General features: G+C 39.0%; 1 protein-coding gene across 1 annotated transcript; it reads left to right on the forward strand.

Annotated features, from left to right (window-relative positions):
• The first annotated feature begins 12,830 nt into the window (after nucleotides 1–12,830).
• Nucleotides 12,831–18,516, forward strand: nrsn1l (neurensin 1-like). Its single transcript, XM_036515786.1, has 3 exons — nucleotides 12,831–12,925; nucleotides 15,721–15,927; nucleotides 16,576–18,516. The coding sequence occupies exons 2-3, from the start codon at nucleotides 15,730–15,732 to the stop codon at nucleotides 16,966–16,968; spliced, it is 591 nt and encodes a 196-aa protein (XP_036371679.1). The 5' UTR covers nucleotides 12,831–12,925; nucleotides 15,721–15,729; the 3' UTR covers nucleotides 16,969–18,516.
• The last annotated feature ends 4,951 nt before the right edge of the window (nucleotides 18,517–23,467 follow it).

A 23,467-nucleotide genomic window follows, 5' to 3' on the forward strand; every position in this document is an offset into this window, starting at 1 on the left:
ATTCCGCTTCTACAAATGTCCCTCCTGCATTGGTAATGGTATTGAAACATATTAGAGAGAAGCATTCAGGCATTGCACATTGCAGGTTAATTTTATCTGCCTGTCATACTATGTACTGGCAGCGCTGAATCAGTCCCTTCACTTCAATGCAGAGCAGGCAGACAGCATGTCAAGTGCAAATGGCGGGGTCACAGACGTCTGCAATGTCCAAATCTTCCTTTAAGTGCTCCAAATGAAAGCCTGAAAGAAGCTTGTGCTGTGGGTTTGACCACCGATAATTCATAAGGGTTTTGAAATGTACATCTGTCTGAAAATCTATTTAAAATGGCTATTTCAGGGCTTGCATGAATGAAGTGACATTATCTGCTATTTTTGTGCAACCCTGAAGGCGTCTAGCTGTGATATTTTTTTTTCTTCCAATTGCCAATTTGAAATGCCTTGCAGCAAAATAAAATTGTCACACTCTGCTATTAAATTTAATTGAGCAATATATTATGGCACATTTACTTTTGGCAAAAAAATTTAATGGTCACAAAACGTACACATGTAAGATTTAATTGTGTCTCAGAATTGCCAACAATTATTTTTATGTTCATATTCATCACTTCACAACTTATCTACAGAGATAAATAAAATAGCAGAATATGGTACTCTAGTAGCATAGTAATTAACTGAACATCTGTTAATAAACTGTTAATGAAGCAAAATTTCTTTGCTCAAACTTTGATTGTACAAACTTCTTTGAGTATTTTCCTCATCTGTTTTGATGCTGTGCAATTTTAAGTGGAGACAAGGAATGTTTTAAGAAGAAACAAGAAATGTTGGACACATACATGCAAAGTTACTCCCACTCACAAAGGAAATCCCTGATTAGCTGATGATGTGACAAATATGCTCCTGTGCATTTGTGCCACCTCCATGTTGAATGGTTCTTTACTCAGCAATGAGAGATGCATGCAGACGTTTTATGAAAAATAAACCTGAGAAGGTCAATTGACTTTGACTGGACAGGCTTGGATTTGGTTGAAATTAGATGGCATGATTAATGCCATCAAGACTCATACTACTGGGAAACTTAACATTACACGTGCTCATGTAATTAAATGTGGCCAGTGTGGCAATATACACATAGACAATACATTTATATATATATATATATATACACATATATATTGGTGGTACAAAAAAAATAATGGAAACACCCAACTGTGTATGAAGATTTCATTACTAATAAGGAGCTGGGCCTATCTTTCTGTTCAGATCAGCTTCAGCCCTTCTTGGAATGCTGCTATACAAGTTTTTAACTAGTTTATAGTGGGATATTGGACCATCCTTCAAGAGGGAAAGCCTCCAGTTCTTTGGCCTTCTCAAAACATAAACACATCCAGATGTTAAAAAAAGAGTAAAGGATGACTCATCTGACTATATCACTTTCTTCCATTGCTCAGAAGTTCAGGTTTTGTACTCATTACACTAAGTTGTGCTTTGCTGCATATTAGCCTTAAGCAGTTTCCAAATGAAACTGACAATGTACAATTTTTGTTGAGTTTTGTTGTAGATTCAGTTCTTTTTTATTGTCTATCCCTGTTGGTGAGTTTCGACAGTTTTTCTTGTTTTGCATAGTGCAGTCATGAATTTCAACCCTATTCCCCTTGACATTAAACATTAAACAATTTTGCCTTTTCTGTGGCTGACACGCCTGCAATTTTGCCACCAACAAATCTTTAAAATTCTGTTAAATCTCTCATGATGCTTTAGAAATTCACGTGTTGAAGTGTTGCTTTTAAAACGTCTTCTATAGCAAAAACATATTGGTAGTTACTATTGACATAAATATGAAACACGTGTGGACTTATTTTTAATGGCGGTGTACTAACTTCAGAATACGAGCCCTTTTTCAGTTAGCGTTTCCATTATTTTGCCTGCCCCCTTGTATGTGTGTATGTATATGTGCACGTCATTATCATCAACCATCTTTGGCCTTCCCTAGCGGCCCTCAGTGTTCGGAGCATTCAGGTCAGTGAGAGCTGACATCTGGTGAACGGTAAATTGCGTTTGCTGTGTGCGGCAGCTGCAGCCCAGCAGAGAGCCGCGGACTGTGTGACCGCGGTTTGAATAGCGGCATTAAGGAAGCCGGCGCGGAGCTGCAAAGGGTTCCATTAAAGCGTGCCTCTTTCATCCCCCGTCTTTATTAATTGGCGCTCATTAAAGGCAGCCTTCCTGCCAGCGCTGATGACTAACAGGCTTCATTTCAGTTCACTGTGTTTTCAGATGTCCATCTGGACAGACGTCTCATTTATGCCTTTGCTCTCTTATTATATTTAATTACTGTACATCTCGATCTGTGACCTTTTTTCACGGTTTATTGTTCCTTGGCTGTTTTTTTAACCCAAACTGTTTAGCAATATTTGAATATTGTGAATCCTTAACGTACAGATGATTTTATTCTTCATTATTTTATTCAAGCATATATTCATTTGAGGAGTGTACCCTATAATACAACAATCGTTCCCAGACTATGGTGCTCCATGGTGCAGAAAGAATTTGGGGTAATTCATATTTCCATTCTGTCCTAGTCTGTCTTGTGTACTTAATTTTTAATCATGAACAATGAATAATACATTTTTTGTATTTGTATACAATCTTTTCAAAGATTTAAAAGCACTTTACCATGTACCTCAACCACCACTGATGCGCATCACAGACCTTGGTGAAGCCATTTTAAGCCAAAATGCATCAGAGGGGAAGAGGAGAGGATTTATTTTAACAAGTATCCTGCTATCTCTAATTCTGCATCTAATGAATGCTCTCAAGGACGCACATTAGATGTTGTTCAGTTGCAGTTGTTAGTGCTTTGAACCACTTAAAAGAGACAATGATCAACATCCAGCAAGATGCTCTAATAATCCAAGATGATGGAGCTGTTTCTAAAGATGATGTAGTGATATACAGTCCATGCACTCATATGCCTTCAGTAAATAAATTCAGTGAGTTGTATAAAAATCATAATTCATACATTCATTGCACATTATTAGCATTTTCCTAGCCAGATAAAAGCATTAGTAAAATATGAATAGCAGCCCTAGATTATCATTCACCAGTCTGCACTGTTGACAGATCAACACTCAGAAAAATCTTTCACCATTGATATTAAAATGAGGTAAGTGCAGTGCACATACAAATGTGATTATTTTCTTTCTTTCTTGTCACCAGTGCTATTAGCAAAACCCTTGAATGTTCTCATCATCCCATTTGCGACGGACAAATAAAATAACTAGCCTTCGGTTCCCGGATTGCATCACTGCACAGCAACGGCGACATTGTTCTTAGGTTCTAGGCTGTTAAGGACATTAACATTTGATTTGATTGCAACTCAGAGCAACGATGACCTTATTTGAAGATTGCAGAGATTGTTTCCTTTGAGATGATACCATTTGTGGTATTTCAGTTCCCATTACATCACAAATCTAATAATGGCGGATGATGTGCGGATGGAAGGTGCTCTTTTTGTTTGTGAATGCCTATATCAAAGAGTAAGGCCACATGCTGGCTCTGCCCTGATGCTAAACACAAGCAGGATAAGCAACATACCATTAGTAGGGTGTGTGTGTGTGTGTGTGTGTGTGTGTGTGTGTGTGTGTGTGTGTACATACACATAGGTACATGAATACATATACCGGTGTTACTGTGGACTGTGGTGCAGAGGTTAGGGAAGTAGTCTTGTAATCATTCAGCTACAGTCCCTCCGTGACTGCTTCAGTCAGTTTCTACCAGCTTCAGACTGTTTCTGCCAGTTAGCTTGTACCTTGTCTGGCCATCTATTGAAACTTGGTCATGCAACTCTTCTAATATTGTGGCTCCATGTATGGCTTTTGCTTGTGTTGTGCTCTGCCTTGCTTGTAAGTCACTATGGGTAAAAGCATCTGTCAAATGAATAAATGTAAATGCTTCAGAGAATCTCCACCTCTGCCTGTGACATGTAAAATATAAGCGATGCAAGTAAGGGTATCTGCATGCCAATTGCGTATGTGCCATTTTCAAACATATTCAGATATCAGAAATCCTGTGTTATTCACATTTACTGAATTACCTTTAAATACAGTTTCATGGATGTTTAGGTATCAGAACTCAGTATTGATTTGTAGATTGTCCATTAGGTGGCAATATTGAAAGCACAATAGGTTGCACTGTGCTTGTACATGTGATGCATCCAGTACTTTTTTTCCGTTAAAGTCCAGCCTTTTTCTCACAATTGAAGCCTCTCACTTTAATGGGCGGAAATTAGGTCCAGCCTTCTCCCCAACTGTTGGGGAGGCCAACACATTCTCTCCTGAATTGAAAAAAAACACTGCCAAGAAGAAGAGATTTATTTTCAAGTGGAAAGAGGTAGCTTGCTGTGATATGTTTGTAACAATCTCAGATTGCAGGAGTAGTTCACCAACAGCTGGGAGAGACAACTGGGAATCGTCCTGTGGATCCTCTCACAGAGATCTGCTGTTTGTCATGAGAGAACAGCATTTCATGGTGTTGACAGCACCAGCCCTGTATCTACAAAGAGATATCACATGCATGCACAGTGCACACACACACACACACACACACACATACACACAGACATACGCACACAATTTTTTCAACAAATCATATCTATACATGTTAATGAAAATGTAAACAAACTGAACAGAATATCCTGTCCCTCACTATGCATATACATTGTACTAGTCATTTGTGAACGAATTGTCAGAGGACAAGACCATCTAACAGCATAATGAAGTCTGTTTTATCAGTCTTTACAGGAAGTTTCATTATCTAATGATCATTCAGTACACAGAGGGGACTTCCTGAAGGTGACCATCTGATGACTGTTACCATGGAAATCCCTCATCCTTCAACTAGGCACAGCTTGTGTGTGTGTGTGTGTGTGTGTGAGTTGGAGGGGAATAATATACCATCACATCATGGAAGAATATATCATCACATCATGGAACATAAGTCTATCATTACTCCACATGCTGTTGATTTCCACAATTATGCTGATGATACACAACTGTACATGTCCATGTTAATAGCTTCCTATAACAATGTGTGGGAGACATGAAAATTTGGATGCCACAATCTTTTCCACTAAGACAAGACTGATTTCCCTGTGGCTGGATCAAGAAAACAGAGAAAATGCTTAAAATGTAGGACCTTTGGTTTCAACTGGAAAAGTTGTAATTAGAGATGCTGATGTGAGCTCTTGGTCTCATGTACCAAATGTAACTGAGTGAAAATATTTCTCAGATGGAAGAAGGGCAGAGTAACAGCACTCCTCTAACAGACCAGACCAATGCCAAAAGGTTAATACATGCTTTTGTTAGAAATAGATTAGAAATATATTACATTATCGTAATGTTCTCTTCACGGGTCTTCCACAAAAGTACAAAAAGGAACAGCTAGGATATCAGACTAGCTAATACAAGAGAACACAGTACCGCTGTACCACATTACCTTGGATGTTTGTGCTGGTGTTGCCTGTGAACTATAGAATTATTTTAAAGTTTGTTTTATCTGTTTTCAAAGAATTGAATTGTTAAGAACTGAAGTGCATTAAAGACCATTTAATAGAATACCAACCCAAACAGGTTCAGAGATCTACTGAAGTAAACCCTCATAAGCCAAAGATAAAGTGGACAAGTGGAGGGGCTTCCTTTTGTGTGCATGTCTCCAAACCTTGAATCACTCTACTAATACAGAGTAGGGGAACAATATCAGTAGCACATTTTAAACCTCTGCAAAACCTCACTTGTTTCTGTTTCCTTTTAGATGATTATGGTTGGTCCTTTATGTATACACAGTATGTATTTTTATTTATTTGTCATTGTTGTATTACTGTTTTTCATGATTGTGTTTGGGATGCTAAAGGTTTATATGAAAAGTGCAATAAAATAAAGCTTATTATAATATTAAGTGTGATACTGCAGTGCCCACATTCCTTAGAAGTAGAAATAGAACAAGAAGCATGACTGCAAGCCCACTCCTCCACACAAACATTGCAAATGCTGAATGGATATTATTTCACCTGTCTTAAGCTAGTATTATTGTCCCGATATTAAAGACGACTGTGATAGATCTACATTTTTCAGTGTACGCCATCAGACTTTTTTTATCTGTCAGAGTTTATAAAACACTTGTTATGGAATTTGACCATAAACTGACTCATTCAGAAATACCCAAGAGGAAAAGTCCAATCCAAGCATCACAAAACCACTGTTTGTCAGGTTGCAATATACTGAAGTTGCAACTTGTTGAGCTTAATGAGTCATTCTAGTTAAAAACAGCCGAGTGTGTCATTAAATAAAATTAAACATATGGTGCAAAAGCTGCCATGGCAATCTCAGTTATGACGATATTTTCACTTTAGTTAAATGCATCTTGTTGAATCTCACAAATCATTTTGTTCACTGACATTCAACAGATTCTGTATTTATTGTAATAGTTGCTATGGCTACATGCTGTCAGTTGTATTACTGTGCATTATTGTTAATTTATATGCATACTCAATCACAGTCTCAATAAAATACAAAAAAAAAAACATGAAAATACACAGAACCTAAAACTCTGCAAATTCCATCAATACTAAAAGCAAGTGCTTTCCTAATTTAATGAGATTTCAGATGGATTTTGCATAAAGAAGCTACATTAGTGCTGGTGCAACCCAGCTTATTTGTAAAACAGCCCTGTATTCTTTGACAACCTCCACTCCTTTTGTGTGTTGTTGTGGTCTTGGGAATCAGTAGTGAGAAGTCTTGGTTCATTCTGTGGATCATGCAAAGTATGCTTTGTGAGAAAGTGTAATATTTACCTGGACATACTATAGTAGCACGTATGAATCTGCCCTGTAAGTTCCATGTACTAAGTGGGTACTAGATATGTTCAAATTCCCAAGGGTTCAAGTACCAAAAATTTTCAAGCATGTTTTTTTTTTCAATATGAAACCCCAATTAGACATATGTGGTGATTAAATGATCATTGTAAGTTAAAGTTACCAACTTTTTTGAGAGAACAGCCTTCAGATGCCGTCAAAGGGGACCATAGATGCTGTGCCTGTGTTTATTTGTTATGAGATGAAACGGCAGTCCCTGTGTATATTTCAAAGGACTTATACTTTACTTATCAAAGGAAACATAGATCACTCTGTCATGCCTTAGTATATCCCGAGAAAATTTTTTAAATTGCAAAACAAAGGAAGCTCCCACTTGTTGAAAAATAATTGGAATGACATTGACAAGTTTATTCATCGATATATGTTGATAATGACATTGATGTCATCCATATTTGTCATTGCAATGTGTTCAGTCAATTGTTGTTTTTTTACAAAATGGGGAAGACATGTCAGGAATTGTGTGGCAGGCACAAGATAGAAAATGGATCCAAAGAAGACACAGAGCTCACACACTAGTGTAAATTTTCTATGACCGATTAAATTTATTTGCAAATTAGAATGACATCTTTCAAATCCCTTAAGCACATGCCAACCCTACTATCTCTGTGAGGTATTTTTGTTGTATTTGTGTTTTTTTATTGATATCTTCATCTTGCAAGAAGAAAGAGGATTCTTGCATTCTGTGCATGTTCAGTTATTTCCAGCAGAGACGCTCCAAATGTGATTTTGTCATGCTGAGCTTGCTCCAGTGCCATCTGGTTTGTTAAGGAGGTTTTATATACTGTAATGTTGCATGTTTCAAAGCATGATGGAATTACTAGAACACAAAGCCAATATCTATGCAACACTTGTGTGTATTTGGAGTAATGGTAAAGAAGAATGTTGGAGATTATTTCACATAAAAGATTAGAATTGCTTCATCTTGTGTTTTGTCACCATTTTTCTTGGCTGGCTGTGCACTGATGATGTAACTGTTAACACATCAACACCTCAACACATATTTTGTGTTCTATCTTATGTCCTTGAATCATAAATCTTGTTCTCAGATTCTTCACATTTGAGGGTCATTTGACTCATAATGCGTTAACCCTAAACATTTCTCTTGTTTTACTTGGACAGACATTGTAACTAAACATTGGAGTTTTCACTAATCTGTTTAACACTACACAACTGTTGTGCTTGCGCAAACATAGGATTGAAAATGCCTTTCCTCTCCAGAGCAAACAGAACAAAGCCATTACGGGAAAAGCTTTATCCATTCAGTTCATCTGCCCCTGAAAATGAGTCATTGCAGCATAGAAAGGCATGTCTTCTGAAACAATGGCCTGGTGAGAGTGGTTTCAGATGCATTTCCCAAGAGATAAGGACAATAGTGAGCAAGGCCAGATCTGGCCTGCTAACGTTAGCCTGGCCCTTGTTGGAATGAAGTGATTCTCCTACGGGTTTGGTGAATAGTGTGTGTCTTCTTTGTAATCGGCATTGTAAATAGTGGTAAATATTTTTTTTCTAAAATGGAAGGGGGAAAGCTGTCAGGGCCACACGAAAGTACAGCTGGGGAGGGAAAGCATGATGCATTCAGAAATCTGATCGAAGCAGTTTCTTTGTGTCAGAAAAGGCAATATGTGCACATTACTAGTGGCAGATTACAAAAAATGTAATTGACATTTTTCGTTCTTTCTTAATGCGGAAAAAGGAATTTAACTGTCTCATGGAACACTTTCATAATTTAATTGTCTCATGTGAACTTGTAGGAAAAATATTGGTGGGGTGGAGGAGGGATGCCGTTCTGAGTATTTTAAAGACACTACACTGTATTTAAATTCCTTGTGATTTTTTGAATCATCTTAGTCAATGATGTCGCAACATACAATTGGAAGGTATTCACAGATCACTTTACAGTTAGCATGCCGTGTATAATAGGGATGTAAAATTTGGAATTCTTTAAATGTTGCCAAATGTGTCAGCCATATTTGTTTTATGATAAACATTTAAAGGCAGTTCTTGAAACTATTTCCCCATTTAGTTTGTTGTGGAACCTCACTGAATTTTTCAAAGGCTATGAACTGTTTGGAGAATCCTTTGCATTGGACAGAATGCATTACACACAGCCTAAGATGTGTCCGAAATTCTGTCATGCTGTGCTGATGAACACATCACACTCAATAAATCACTTTCCAATCAGCAAATGGGCAGACAGGCATATTTAAACTACCCAGGGTGCCTCTCTTCAGTGGGATAGGCGAATGCGTTGTTTTGGTGCCTCCAGCTCTTTCGCCAGGCTAATGGTTCTGTCTGATGGGGGGTATGGCATTAGCTGTCCCAAACCATCAGCCACCACTGGGTAAATATGCCCCTGGTCAAGTTGTCAGCGGCTTGCTCGAACAACTCAAGTTCTGCTCAAATCAATCTCCCAACCTAATGTCTAAGGTGAGGAAAAATGGACCATTATTGTTGTGTTTCTAAAATGGAACAGGATATACCTTGCAGTTGCCTATCTGCTTGTTAAATAGATTGATTCAGTTTTGAATGTCAGGCTTAGTTCAAATTACACTGAAAAACCCGGGTTGTTCTGCTTCATTTTATGAATATCTCTGAAGCACTCTGCTAGGAGATCTGGCCCTGGTGGTTTGCCTCCACACTCATTTCCTCATCTATTATTGAAGCTAAAATAAGTTCTGCATGACATGAGCGATCCAAACACAATTAGTATGCAAGAATAATCCTGGAGCCTCCTTTGAGAAATTCTTTTTTCTTAGTTCTAAACTAAGTGGATTTCTGAAGCCTTTGACACTCCAGACAGAGAAGCACAACCCACCTTAAGCCCTAGACAATCCTATCTGGTCTGCCTGACTTGAGTGAAGTGCAGGAAAATTGTGCAAAAAAAGAGAAACTTAATGAATTCTGATTCAGTTTCTCCCGCTCTGCTGTAAGTTATCTTCTCACTGCTCAAAACTGAAATGTGAGCAAGTCTTCGACAGCACACAGACAGCGTTGATCTCTGAGTCACTCCTATGACTCATGCTCCAATTCAGAAATACAGCTTCCGCAAAACAGTCAGGCGCCTCGGGAGCCTCTGTCTAATGTCTTCTCTACTGCATGCGGTGAATGAATATGAGAAACGCATTCTCAAGGCCTTGGTTTAACAAATCTCAGCGTGAGGTGTGCTCCGTGTGGTTGCACCGGACTGGACATATTGTGCCTCAGAGAATCCGTGTCGTCTGTCTGATTAAAATAATGTTTAAGAGACAATTTTGCATTGTATGAAATGGTTTACTGTATCTGGCATGACATTTTTTTTCTTGAAATAAGATGTATGAACGCATCAACATACGCAGTCCTACAGGATAAATGTGTCTGAAAAATTAACAAAAACAGTCTAGATCTTGAACAATCTAGATTTTGATGAGTCATTGAATAAGGTCACATTTATACACGCATACCAACGAAAGTCTTTCAGGGGACTGGAGAAGAAACACAGTTAACCTTTTATCAGGGTACATGCAAAATGTACAAACAGTGTACATATATTCAGATATAGAAGATCAGAATATGAAAAAAAAATGTAACTGAGGTCTTCAGTTTTGGTCATTTTTTTAAAATCTAATCAGTGTCCATACGTAGTATATATTTGAGCAGTCAAACTCAGTAGATATTTTTCCATAGTGGGAAATTTGTGGACCCATGTTCAGAAATATCCAAAACTGCGACAGAAACCGAAGGGCCTGTACAGGCCTAACATTCACTTAAAGCAACTAACACACAGGCACATGTATGCCTGCATGCACACACTCACACAAAGCTGCCAATTAACACACATTTCCTACTCTCCTTGGAGAGTCGTATATACAAATACAACTCCCTCACAACAATGTCCAGGCTTTAATGAGTTAAGCTTAATTGTTTGGCTTACAGTCAACTGGAATGTGTAGTCCCTGGCGTGAGTACTCTGCACCCCCCCCTCCCCAACCCCACCCCCTGCCTCCTGACTATATAAAGACAGTGTGAGTAATGGTGCCTCACATAGTGCGTCAATGGTAGATCTAAAAATAGCCCATGCCATAAAATCTGGTTGGAATTCCAAAGCACTCTGTTATCGTATTTCTGCTGCAGCAAATTGTACAAAAATGAAACTTCTACTTTCACTGCGCTATGCATGTATTCAAGTACTACAGTGTCTTATAAGAGGATCATAAACTCAAGCTTAATATCGACATAAGGTACCACATTTGACACACAGAAGCAAGAAGGCAGCTACCCCCTGCATTATGCCAGTATTGTGAAATTTCAAGAGTCAAGTATAAAACAAAACACAAGTTCACTTCCGAGACCTGTTAAGCCTTTCCATTCACAACAGAGACAGTCAAAGTGAAATCGGATGTTATTGTCCGCCATCATGGGGGTCTTAGCAGTGTTGTTCTATTTCATTGCATGCCTGTCCTTTCTGTATGCTTGCCTATCATTTTGCAGTCACTAGTTTAACTGAATTACTGCTATCATAAAAGCGTATTAAAAGCGTAAATTCCAAAAGTAGCATCACAATTTTGAAGCCTAAACACCCTGTTTAAGATGGCAGACATACAGTTTAGAAGTTTAAGGTTTAAAAAAAATCTGTTTTTGTCATGTATTTTTGCTACATCACATCAGTGGCGGCTGGTGAGCTGGAAACAGGGGAGGCTGAAACATTACCTTTAAATCTGTCATTACTTTCAACCTGTTCCCCTTTATCCTCCTTGATTAACAATAAAACAAATAATTCACAGAGTAATTGACACCAATCACGTAAATGGAGTAAATGATACTCGCGAAACAGCGCAGATTGTCTGAAGTTCGTGTGCTTGCGAAAGCGACAATGTGAGATTGTTTAATTAACAAGGATAGATTTCCAAAATGAAGGTACATGTGTGAGAACCCATATGAAATATCATCCTGAATCTATGAATCAAAATTTATGATAAAAACAAAGTTCATTGTTAGAATGAACAGTTCTCAAAGTCATCTTCCCATTTACTCTGAGGGTACAAATTGTTATGATGTATATTGAAATATGAATACATCAATTTTCTAGTAGCACCAGTGCTGGCAAAATGATGTAGCCTTGATCGATCAATTTTCCTCAAAGAGTGTCGCTGTTATTTGACTTGTTGTTTATGTAGCACATAACTGGAAAAAGCTCTGAGGCTGCAGACAGCTGATATAATGAATACAGGCCTTTAAATTCAGGTGGAGTAAGTGGAGTGTTAGCATTTAATGGAAGTTTTTCCTTTCTTTTTTTATGGCACCAACAAAACAAAGTAACACTAGACTCCAGAAACCAGAACCAGGAAAAGTAAAACTGATGTGAGCAAAGCAAGGCAGATGCCTGACCACACAATTATGATTTCTCTTGACATCAAAAGAATGTGTCACACAAGTGAAACTAATTGTGAATAGCTTGTATGTTGTCCACAGATATGAGCACTGAGCATTGAATGGATGTATTGGCTAATTCCAAAATCTTTCACAAACAGCTTATGTCATCTTTACCGTAAAAGATGCTGAAATGTACATAATGAATGTATTTAGCTATTTGTATTACAGCATGCATTTATTACATCAAGACAAAGTATCACTTTACAATGTGGTACGTTTTAAAAATTAAGTTAATGGATACATGTTCCAAGCAGGTAACAAGACAATGAGTCGTTGATACACTTAACCTTATGAATACCTTCAAATAAGGTATTTAATTCCTCTCCTGTGGAACTTTTTCAGCATCCTCAAGTATGCCGCTCTCACATTTTGTCACCACTGCCCACTAAAGTAGATGAAAGCAGCCATCGCGCTGTTGCTGGAGCATGAGGCTGAGCCATCAGCTCTCTCGATGGCGTTGGAAGATTGCGCCTGCGCACGGGCGCTTGCGACTCGGTGAACGTAAATAATCGATTTGCCTACGAGGAGACGCGGCAGAGTGATGGGACCCAAGTGAAGGAGCAGGAGCGCGCGATCACTCTCCAGGGCTGGGTAAGACATTCATTTTTATTCTCAGTAAACTGTAATTACACGATTTACGGGGATGATGAGTTTATCTTCAAGTGAATTGATAGTGTTCAGTAGGCTACGTTTCTTGTGCAATGGCTTTGATTAATACGATTTATCTTTTTTTCAGTCAGGTGATATTGTCTGGTGTGTACTGAAACTGTTTGAATGGTATGCCATTTTTATGCGTGTGGACAGCGGTCGATTTCCATATTTGCAACGTGGCAGCCGTTTGCAAAACATTGCGAGATGTTCGTATCATCCGAAATAAATAGTAACATGCATTGCATTTTCTGTGTAGCAGTCAGAACTACAGCTTTGTTTGTTTGATTGAGCTGAGCTCGACAATAAATATAATTATGATTTAGCCTTTTGTGCTTTTACAGTGAGGCGATGCAAAGTTAGTAATAGTGCGGCTTATACTGCAACTTCTTATGGACGGCTGCTGTTATGTTCTGAGCTGTGAGAGATGGTTTTGGCGTCATCAGCTTCGTCCTACATGTATGAGTTGTGACAGTGGATCCAGGACCCTGGACAGCGCTCTCTCCGAATGAGATCCCATCTGTGTGCCTGATTGATAAACATTAACTGGCCTTGCACGTCACATCACATGTTAATGTATAGCATGATTATCCTTCGTTGTTCTTTCTGAAGTGTATCTCCATTTTTTTTATCATGACGACGCTTTGTTTTTGATATTGATTCCATGTTCTAAAGGTGTGGATAATTCGATGATATCTTCCTTTAAAACCCTTACAATAGCGTGTTTTCCTGTATAAAACATAGCCTACGTGCTGTGATTCAATAGACTACGTCCTGTGGATGTACGCACTTGTGACGTATGTGTCACGGCATTGTCAACGTCTAATTCTTTCTCTTTTTTTGTGACAAGTGTTAAGATGCTCCGGAGTAATCGCGAAACAAGCAATAAGATTGCAGATTAATTAATGAAAATACACTATTTGTCCTTCAGTGTTCTAGGTGCACGTTGGCAGGATTGGATGTACCTCAGTTTACTTTTTACTTCGATCTGGAACGTTAGTGTTCATTGAAGATTCATAGGCTGTTAGGCAGCTATTTCATTATAATTAGATCTTCAGAACACAATGTTTTCCGACAGGCTCATTGATTCAGTCCATGGCCCTCTGGAATACATGGCAGGAAGAGGAGTCAGGAGCACTTTAAGTCCATTTGTTGGCAGTATACAAAATATGTAACAAAGCTGCTGTGATCATATGTGGAAAACACAATTTCTAAGGGATACTGATGTTTTGGCTGATAGCATCCTCCTTAAACATTGCTAACAGTACAGCACAATGACCTTGAGTAACCTTGGTATTCAATGAGAAAAAAAAAGAAAAAAAAAAACATTTTCCGGAGAGATTCAAGAGATGAACTGATGAACTGCTGGTATAATTTAAAATTATGAATGCACCATCTTGGATGATCAAATTATTCAGTCGACAGAGAATTTACATTGCATTATTCAATTGTGTGGCAGCTGTTTTGACCCAGACAGGCTTACATTAGATAGATTTGCTCCTCATACAGTTTTTTTTTTCTCTGAAGCAATTCAGATGAAGTTACGTACTAAAGGACATAACAGCAATGCTCACCTGTTTTGATCCTACAACCCTTTGGATATAAGCCCCGTTCCTCTAAATTCAGACCTCCATTGTGTGAGACATGTGAAGAGTGCTTACCCAATGCTGTTAGAAGTTAAAACTTTTTATATATTTGTTGTGTAGATTTAAATTTTAATTCTTAACTACAAATGTGTTTCAGTGATTAATGTGCTCAGCAGTTTGTCTCCTCCAGCGTGACTCACGTAGTTCACATTTTTTACGTGTTATCTGTTTACACAGTTGCTCATCTGAAGCAACTCTACGTAAATCATTTGCTGAAGGGTACAATAGCAGTGCCCAACCAAAGATTAAAACCTGTAAGACAGTTCTGATACCACACAGTGATGCAAGAGGTGGCGTTGTAATTCATGTCAGCCTGCATGAACTCACTAGTCTCCATTGTGTTCCACACTGTCAATATGCAAACTGAACCAAGAGTTCCCTCTTGAGAAACAGGTTTGAATTACTTAGGGTATATGTATTAAAAATATATATCTTAATTAGCTGTGTAAGGGTTTTGGCCCAATATTTATGAATATTTACACCAGTAAGGAACATGCATAAGCATTCTGTGTGTGTAAAGTTAGGAAGAAAAAAAAAAAAACAAAGCCCTTGACCGCAGGTGTGCTTATCCAGTAGGCCTCAGTGGTTCACAAGGCTGTGCATTTGATCGCTGACTCATATGTGGGTGGCCAATAGCTCGCAGGGGACGGAACCCAGCCATAAATAGACGCCCCCCCCCCCCCCCTCTGTGACACTAGGTGGGCTAAATGAGTAGTATGGTTTGGGATATGCAGTGTGAAGTGTGTTTATGCTTCAGGCTTGATATGGTTGACATATTTGTGAGAGATTTTGCGTGTCCGGGTCCTGCATAGGCTACAGGATGGAATCAATGGTTGCGTTCCCGTGAATACTTGGCTTGCACACCAAAAGGCACGTTTGAAAATGGATAAAGGCAAAGGAAATAATACGGCTTGTCCTACACATGAGGAAGAATGTAGGTACCAAACAGTAAATGACAAGAACCAGTTTCAGGGACATGGGCTCTTTATTTGGCATGGCGAAAGGGACTGGATTAGTCTAATGGCCTCTGGTTAAAGCAGAGTTCAGTGGGAGAGGATGTGACTGCACAGCTGCTCCTCCTGTGTGTTGCAGATGTGAAGGATGGCCTCGTGCTCAGATATCTGTGGATCGGGGCACACGGAGCAGAGACAGGGCGCGGTCAACGGCGGCCACCAGCGATACGGCGTCCGCTCCTACCTGCACCACTTCTACGAGGAGTGCACCGCCTCCATCTGGGAGCGCGATGAGGATTTTCAGATTCAGAGATCGCCGAGCAGGTGGAGCTCTGTCTTCTGGAAGGTGGGAGGAGCCGACGGCTGGCTGCGGTGGACTCTGGGAAAGACAAATCCACATCACCACGCAAAATGTGTTACCATAGTCTTATACACCGAGAACAATCTTACAATGCAGGCTATTTCAAATGTTTACATTATCCTTAATGCTTTGAAATGTGGATGCAAACTCCAAATGTAGTTTAGTTGATTTGATCCTCTTTACTCCTAAGGGCTCATAGTAATTTAATTGAGCAGTAGTGTGGTAGTGGTGAGGAGCAGGGCTTCCAACCCAAAGGTTGCAGTTGTACTGCTGCCTCAATAAATTTCAAGATGTATATATGAAGATTAAGTGTTTATCATCAGTTGTGACGGCAATTTCAGTGAATGATATAAAGCAATATCCTATAAGGGCATTAAGCAATATCCTATCCATATCTTATAATATTCTTGATTTGATCTTATAATGATCTTTAATGACAATCTTTGATCTAATCTGATACTGATACCTAATCACCACAGTCCTGGATATAACATCTGTAGTCTTAGACTCAGTTAGCACAGTCAAACTGTATAATGACTCGGTTGTTTTTTTTTGTTTTGTTTGTTTTTAAATCTATAATCCCGTTTCCATCTCCTCTCACGTCCTCACTCGGGTTTCCCCGCCCTCACTCAGGTCTCTCTCGCGTTCGGGACCGTGATCCTGACGTCCGGGCTGATCGCGCTGACCGTCGGCTACGCTGTCCCCTCCAAGATTGAGGCCTTCGGGGAGGGCGAGCTGGTGTTCGTGGACAGCCGCGCCGTGCGCTTCAACCAGGGGCTGCACCTCAGCAAGCTGGCCGGCGCCGCCCTCTTCTGCGCGGGCGGCATCCTGATGGCCGCGGGCCTCCTCCTGTCCGCCTTCGCCGCAGACCACTCCAAGGAGGAGGCACGCCTGCAGCACAAGTTCAAGGAGAGGATAGCGGAGCTGCAGTCCGCCATCCTCCCCATCACGAAAGCACCTACTCCGGGCGAGAGTAAGATACCTGTAACGCTGTCCAAGGTGCAGAACGTCCAGCCCACCTCTTGAGACCCGATGGCTCGCTTAGCCGTTAATTCCGTGTGACATTTGTCCTCTCCTCACCTTTAAGGTCAGCTTACGCGATTAGGCAAAATACTGAGATGCAGCGTGGCCCTTATTTCAAGGCTAGACCCTCCAATGAATACTAATTGGATAACATTGGATAGAAAGGATAAAACAAATTGCTGTCCAATGCTGTTCAATTACTACCTAATTAATTTCTATCACTATAATGCTGTAGGTAGTTTTCAGCGTCAAAGCACAGACCTCCCAGTCATATTGTTATTTTTCTTTTTTTTCTGTTTCCAGGACACTTGAAGCAGAGTCAACTTGATCGTGTGCAATGTGTTGAATAGCTGTAACACTTTTTAAAAGCCTCAATTTTGGTGGATTCTAATTCCCACTATCAATGCCTCTCTGGCTTGTCAGGTCTCAGGTAGTCTCCCTCTGTACTTGAGGTGATGTGATGTCTGACAGAAAAATTGCAGACAGTTTGAGCAGCTGAGTTCTCCAAGATAAGCTCAACATTAAAGTTGGAAAAAATCACCATGTTTTAAATTTATGGGAATGTAGGAAAAAGTTTTTATTTTTGTATTTATCTCCGTAATCAATTTAACACCATTGCCAGAGGCACCTGATAAATGGCATATTGATTTCTGGAAAACATTATCACACTTGCTGTGCTGCATCCAGGCCAGATCGCACTTCTTTATTCAGTTATTTCCTTGTCAGTTTGCCTGCTGGCGCACGAGTGATTCGCAAAACAAAATCAATGGATGCAATCCAGAGTGTGATATAGGTCTGAATGCTACAGTGGTTAACAAAAATTTCTTTACTGTCCCGCCTAATGTAATGGGCACAAGTTAACATGCAGCAACACAACAACCATCACATTAGAAACAATTTGTTGTGTTTTATGCATAAAAAATATATTTCCTAGCAAACAGAGTAAACAGTTTCCTGCATTTGTTATGTATAGTACCGAAATTCTTCCTGTGACTAAATTTTATACCAACACAAAATAGCCCACTTCTACATCTACTTGATATGGAGAATTTCCTCTCATGGACCACGGGTTACTTTTAGAATACATTTATTTTAGTTCTGGACACTGCTGAAACACAGCATTGTTTGTTTTAATGAGTTCAATTCAAAATACTTTCAAAAGTTGAAGTAATGACCTGTTACCTTTAACATGTTGTCAGATCCCTTATGTAAATCTTTTATTCAGTTTTATAATGAAACAGTTTTGTTCTTTGTCTCATTGTGAAGGTAGAAGGTAGATTTGTGCTATTAATGTCAGTTGTTTGAGTACAGATTAGATTTATAATATCACTGAATACTGTGCAAAAAAGGGTTACTTATAAATGTGTGTTAATATGTCACATAACTTTACAAACGGATTCATTTAATTGCAGTATGTTTTATACAGTAACATACCCAATATACACTTGGTTAAACGAAAGGCAGGTGCAGCAGAAGACCATTCTTTAAATATACTCTACAGCCCTCTTACAAATTAATTTCATTGTTATATCCCATTTTTGTCAGTTCTTAAACATCCCTGGCTTTTAGGATACCACACATACACACATCCCACACATCTCTTACATTATTGAATGCATATTGTGAAAATGCCACACAACATTCACAATCACAATCATGCACAGACTCAGGTCATCCACAGATCATTCAATAAAATGTGACTGCATTAGCAAACATAGAATTTCACAAATAAGGCTAGGAACAATTCAGTTTTTGTTTTCTTTCAATGACATTGCTATTTAGAACTGCAAATTTTAATACATCATGCTGTATAACCATGTAAGCTGACTTGGGCAAATCTACCCATCCTTCATCCCTTGACAAATATAATTCTACTTCCATTATTTTATAATTCTACTTTTAATAATCAGAAAGTAGGGCTGTCAAAACACCCCTGATAAAAAAATAAAAATGATGAAAAAAAAATTCAACAAAAATAATTGTGTAATATTATTACTGTAATATTATTATCACTATAAAAGGTAAATTATGGACAAAAATTACAAATTTGAAATGTCAGGAATGAAATGCCTAGGGATAAAATAGGTCATTGTGTGCCCATCCAAATAATGTAAAGGAAATAATGAAATGCATTGTAATCTAAATTGATGGTATCTTGCACCTTTGAAACACATTTGAGAGGACAGCCATTTTGAATTGTGGGTGATCTGTACAATGAACATAAAATGGTTCATGGAAAATCACACATTATTTATTGTGACAAATGCAAATGATAAAAATTATTTTAAAAAATGCTGAATCAATATTTTCTTTCAGATATGTAACCTAAGACAGCTTTTTTTTATTTTTCAATGGATTTAATGATATTAATAACATTAAAAAGAATCTGCACACTCAAGTTATGTGATTTCTTGTTCTGTGTCCATATGTTCTTGCCTGAGGATGTACAATTTAAGTTCATTTCCATTGAAGCAAATCGATAATTTCACAAAGAATGTTCATGCATAACGCATTCATGCATATGGTAGGACCTGGCAATGATGCCAAAACAAACCAAAATGTACCTGAATATTGAATGCATATTTGGACTCATATTTATTCAATTGTTGACCAGGCTGACTGTAGTAACTATATTTTTATAGCTTTAATATTAAAATTCTACTGATGTAATCTAGAATTTTTTGTTTGACAATTACACACCCCAAAGTGTCAAAACCTTATTCACACCTTTAATAAACTTTGGACCATTCATTTTTAAAGACACAAAAATGAAGTTATGTATGTATGTATATAATGCATGCATGTGTCATAACAGTACCCATCCTGGAGAACTGTTGCGATTTCTTGTTTTGTGTGCCCGTCAGCGTCCAGGTCCTGGCAGCTCCAAACGGAGCTTGAAAACACATTGGGAACATGACGTGATGACTCAGTGGTGAGAGCGCCTGGCCTTTGATGAGTCACCCGCCCATACACAGGTTAAAACACTGCAGAGGGGCTGTCGACAATCAATTACCGTGCTTCACTTCTCTGCTCCCTCTGTGTGTGGTCTATCTGCAGCCACCCTGTTTTTCTACTTAGACATCAAGACTCTCTGACTTCTTGCTCATTAAGGAAGTGAAAAAAATTCCCAGAATGCTGCCACACTCTTTTTGTTTTCACTCCGGTTTAAAGTATCTATAAATCTAAAATGTATCTACTGCAATGTATGATTCGGGTATTTTTTCTCAAGCAAGTCCATTCATAATTGGCTCTTGACTTTCCCTCCACAACTGTGTGTGCGCTGACACTCCCACCTCTCAGAACTCTGTGTTCCTTGGATGCATTGGACTCAGATGCTTGCTTAAGCGTAGGTCTCTTCAGCACTCTTGTCCCTGTTTAGCTTATGGATTATAATGTCATCTGAACTGAAAATGTGCCACACACACACACACACACACACACACACACACGCACACACACACGCACACTTGTGACAAGCGATTTTATATCATGTTGTATATCTGTTGAATGACACCACTAATTCTGCACGGTAAAGCAGACACACACCCACACGCACACACACACACACAAATGCTTGTAACAGTGAGTGAGTTTCCTGACATACTGCAGTATGCTTACTGAATAAAACGAATGGTTCTGCACAGTACAGTAGGCTGATTAAGTACATCCAAGCTGGTGAGAGGCTGCTTTGATAAGAACTTATTTATGGCTGGAACAAGAACGTATCAGTCTGCCCCTGATAAGACAAACTGATGTAAAGTAAAACTTTACATAGTTATACGACATTTGAGTTAATGAATAGCTTATGTCATTTTGATGGATGGTGGAGGACTGTTTAAAAATGCACACCCATATACGCATAATAAATTTTCAGCATCAAATTTGTTTTGAAAGGAAGGTGACACGTTTTCTGTTTTGTGGGCCAGCAGAATTCATCGACATTTGGGCATTTAGTTTCTGAAGACAGTGAAACCGGCAGAGAGGGTAATTGAAAATGGGCCAGACATGGAACTGTATAATAAGACCTGCACACTCCGTTGGCGCTGGTGCCAAATACCAGTGCTCGGCATGACTCAATTTGCTCTCGCGGGAAAGTGTCAAAAAAAAAAAAAAAAAATCTCACAAGTGTTTCTCACCCACTGCTCGTTAACACTGTTTCGCGTTACCGCTGCAAACGCTTTCGTACATCCGCAACGTGGCAATGTGGCAATGTGGCGTGTTATGCCTGACTGAGAGATGATGTCGGAGAGAAGTCGCAAGGCTGGCACGTAGTTAAAATAATGACTTTCCGACATTCCAACAGCATGCTGTTGAAAGACTGTGCTTGGGAATGTCCTGTTTATGTGGTTTTAACGCATGAGAAGCGCTATATTTTATACAGTCCTGTTTATGTGGTTTTAATGCATGAGAAGCCCTATATTTTATATAGTTTACTCCACCTTAAAGAAACCCTGATCTAAGAATAAACTGTGTATAGTGATCATAAAGACTGGGACAGAATCCTTCCTGTAGTAGGTTTGCTTAAAGACTCTAGGAATAAAGAAATCCTCATATAAGAATCAGATTGGGCTTACTTACAACAGGTTATATGATACTTGGCAGAAAGCAAACAAGCATACATAATTAGGGTGCATCACATCTCTTTTCCCAGGCTCATCACCATAGTACCTAGCATATAAAATATTTTGTCAAAAAGAGCTGAATGGTTTAGGCTGGATGCCAGTCAACATGGCAGTTATAAGAAAGAGTTTCTACACGTGAGAAAGAATGCCTTCCTTCCTGAGTCTAAAGATGGTCTTCGACTTTCTCTAAAAGTGTTGAAAAGGTATTACAGTGGTATAATATTACAGCAGCATTGTCGAGCGTTTATCCCCAGTCACCAAGTCAGTGGAGGGTATTTCAACCATATCAACATCGCTGTATCAGAATGTAAATCAACAGTTTGAAGGATAAGCTCAAACATAATACTTATAATGGCCTACACTCAGAAATGCCCATTCTTCACAGAGGAATGGTCAGTCTGGATGCTGTGGCCCTTGTCTTTATCCATTCAAGACAGTAGGATTGTTACTGCAAAATTTCTTGTTCAAGAGTGCAACCTTAGTCTCTCACCCCACCCTCCACCGAAAAATGGAATGTGTACAACCACTCCTCTAACAGCTATGCTAGTATTCCCTTCCCTTCTGGTTTCTAAACATGCAAATATAATGTGTCTGATGCCTGCTTCTTCCTCACATTAAAGTTGTAAATGTGAAACCTTTACAGCTGCAGCAGGAAGCTGCAACAGGAGGCAAATATTTGAAAAGTAATAATATTGTTTGAAAGTTTCAGGCTTTTAGTTGTGCCTTATGGTACTGGAAATGGGGAAAAGGGGAAGAGTTTCCAGGCTGGTACATAAGGGCCGTACGTGTTGCAGCTCTCTGGGTGACTGACAAACTGCCAGCCCACTCGCTGTGCTTCCACTCTCCAATTGTAGAGGCTTCTAGTCATCTTTGTTCCAAAACCATGCTGAGCAAATCTCCTTCCGCTTTTAGTGGCAAATATACAACAGCAGCTTCCAGGCTGCAGAGAAAATAGGAGTCCTGCGAACCCAGCTCATCCATCATAATGCGGCTTCAGAGATGCTCCACTAAATAGATATTGAAATAATCCCTTCAGCTTCAGCTACACAGTCCTGGTGTCAAACGCCATGTCATTGGCCATGAGAAATGCCAGTCTACAGCGTTAGGGCAACAGGATTACACTGATGCCTATACATAGGCATCTCTGTGATGCGCACAGAGTCCAGCTGCATAGAGCTGTTTCATTTAAAACTGATAGAATTCTATAGAATGATGAAGTCCGGGGTGTTTCAGAACTGCAGTTCTTCTCCACTATAATCAGACACCCAGCATAGATCCAGCTTTTCTACTTGATGCTCCATGGATTCATTTCATCATTGTTTTGAATTGTCTTCTGGCTTGCTGTACATAACACTCTGAATTTGAAAGGGTGAGAATTCATTGAGTCAAAGGTTATGAGCATCATCACCATCTGGAGATAGAAAAAAATCTCTTTTTTCATTGTCAAAATCTGTTTTTTCATTGTCACCTAATCATTAAAGTTGTTTTAATACATCTAAATAGAAGACACCCAAGTAAATAACACACATAATACACTCAATGCATTATATGTAATATATATTTGACTGAGTGGCACATATAATAGACATTATTAATACATTATATTCAATATATATATTTCACTGAGAGGTGCAATTACCCACCTGTGGTTTGTACCAGCTTTCCACTCATCAGTCTGCATGATACAGAGTGAGGCAGTGCAATTGCAGGTAGTTCTTTGTGCTGGGGGCTGTCTGCAACCCTTGTGCATCCATCAAAGGACATAGTTGTTTCTTTTGTGAAGCCGAACAGTACAAACCATTCTTCCTATTTGATAGTGACTATGTGACTTCTGAGTCAATCTTTGGCAAAAAGCTGTGTGATGTGTGAAAATCATTGCC

Source organism: Megalops cyprinoides, chromosome 21, assembly GCF_013368585.1.
Source record: "Megalops cyprinoides isolate fMegCyp1 chromosome 21, fMegCyp1.pri, whole genome shotgun sequence".
Taxonomy (NCBI): Eukaryota; Metazoa; Chordata; class Actinopteri; order Elopiformes; family Megalopidae; genus Megalops; species Megalops cyprinoides.

Coding starts and splice junctions, on each gene's coding strand:
- nrsn1l (XM_036515786.1), top strand. CDS start 15,730: ATGGCCTCGTGCTCAGATATCTGTGGATCGGGGCACACGGAGCAGAGA. Junction 15,928..16,575: donor GGAGCTCTGTCTTCTGGAAG/GTGGGAGGAGCC, acceptor GCCCTCACTCAG/GTCTCTCTCGCGTTCGGGAC.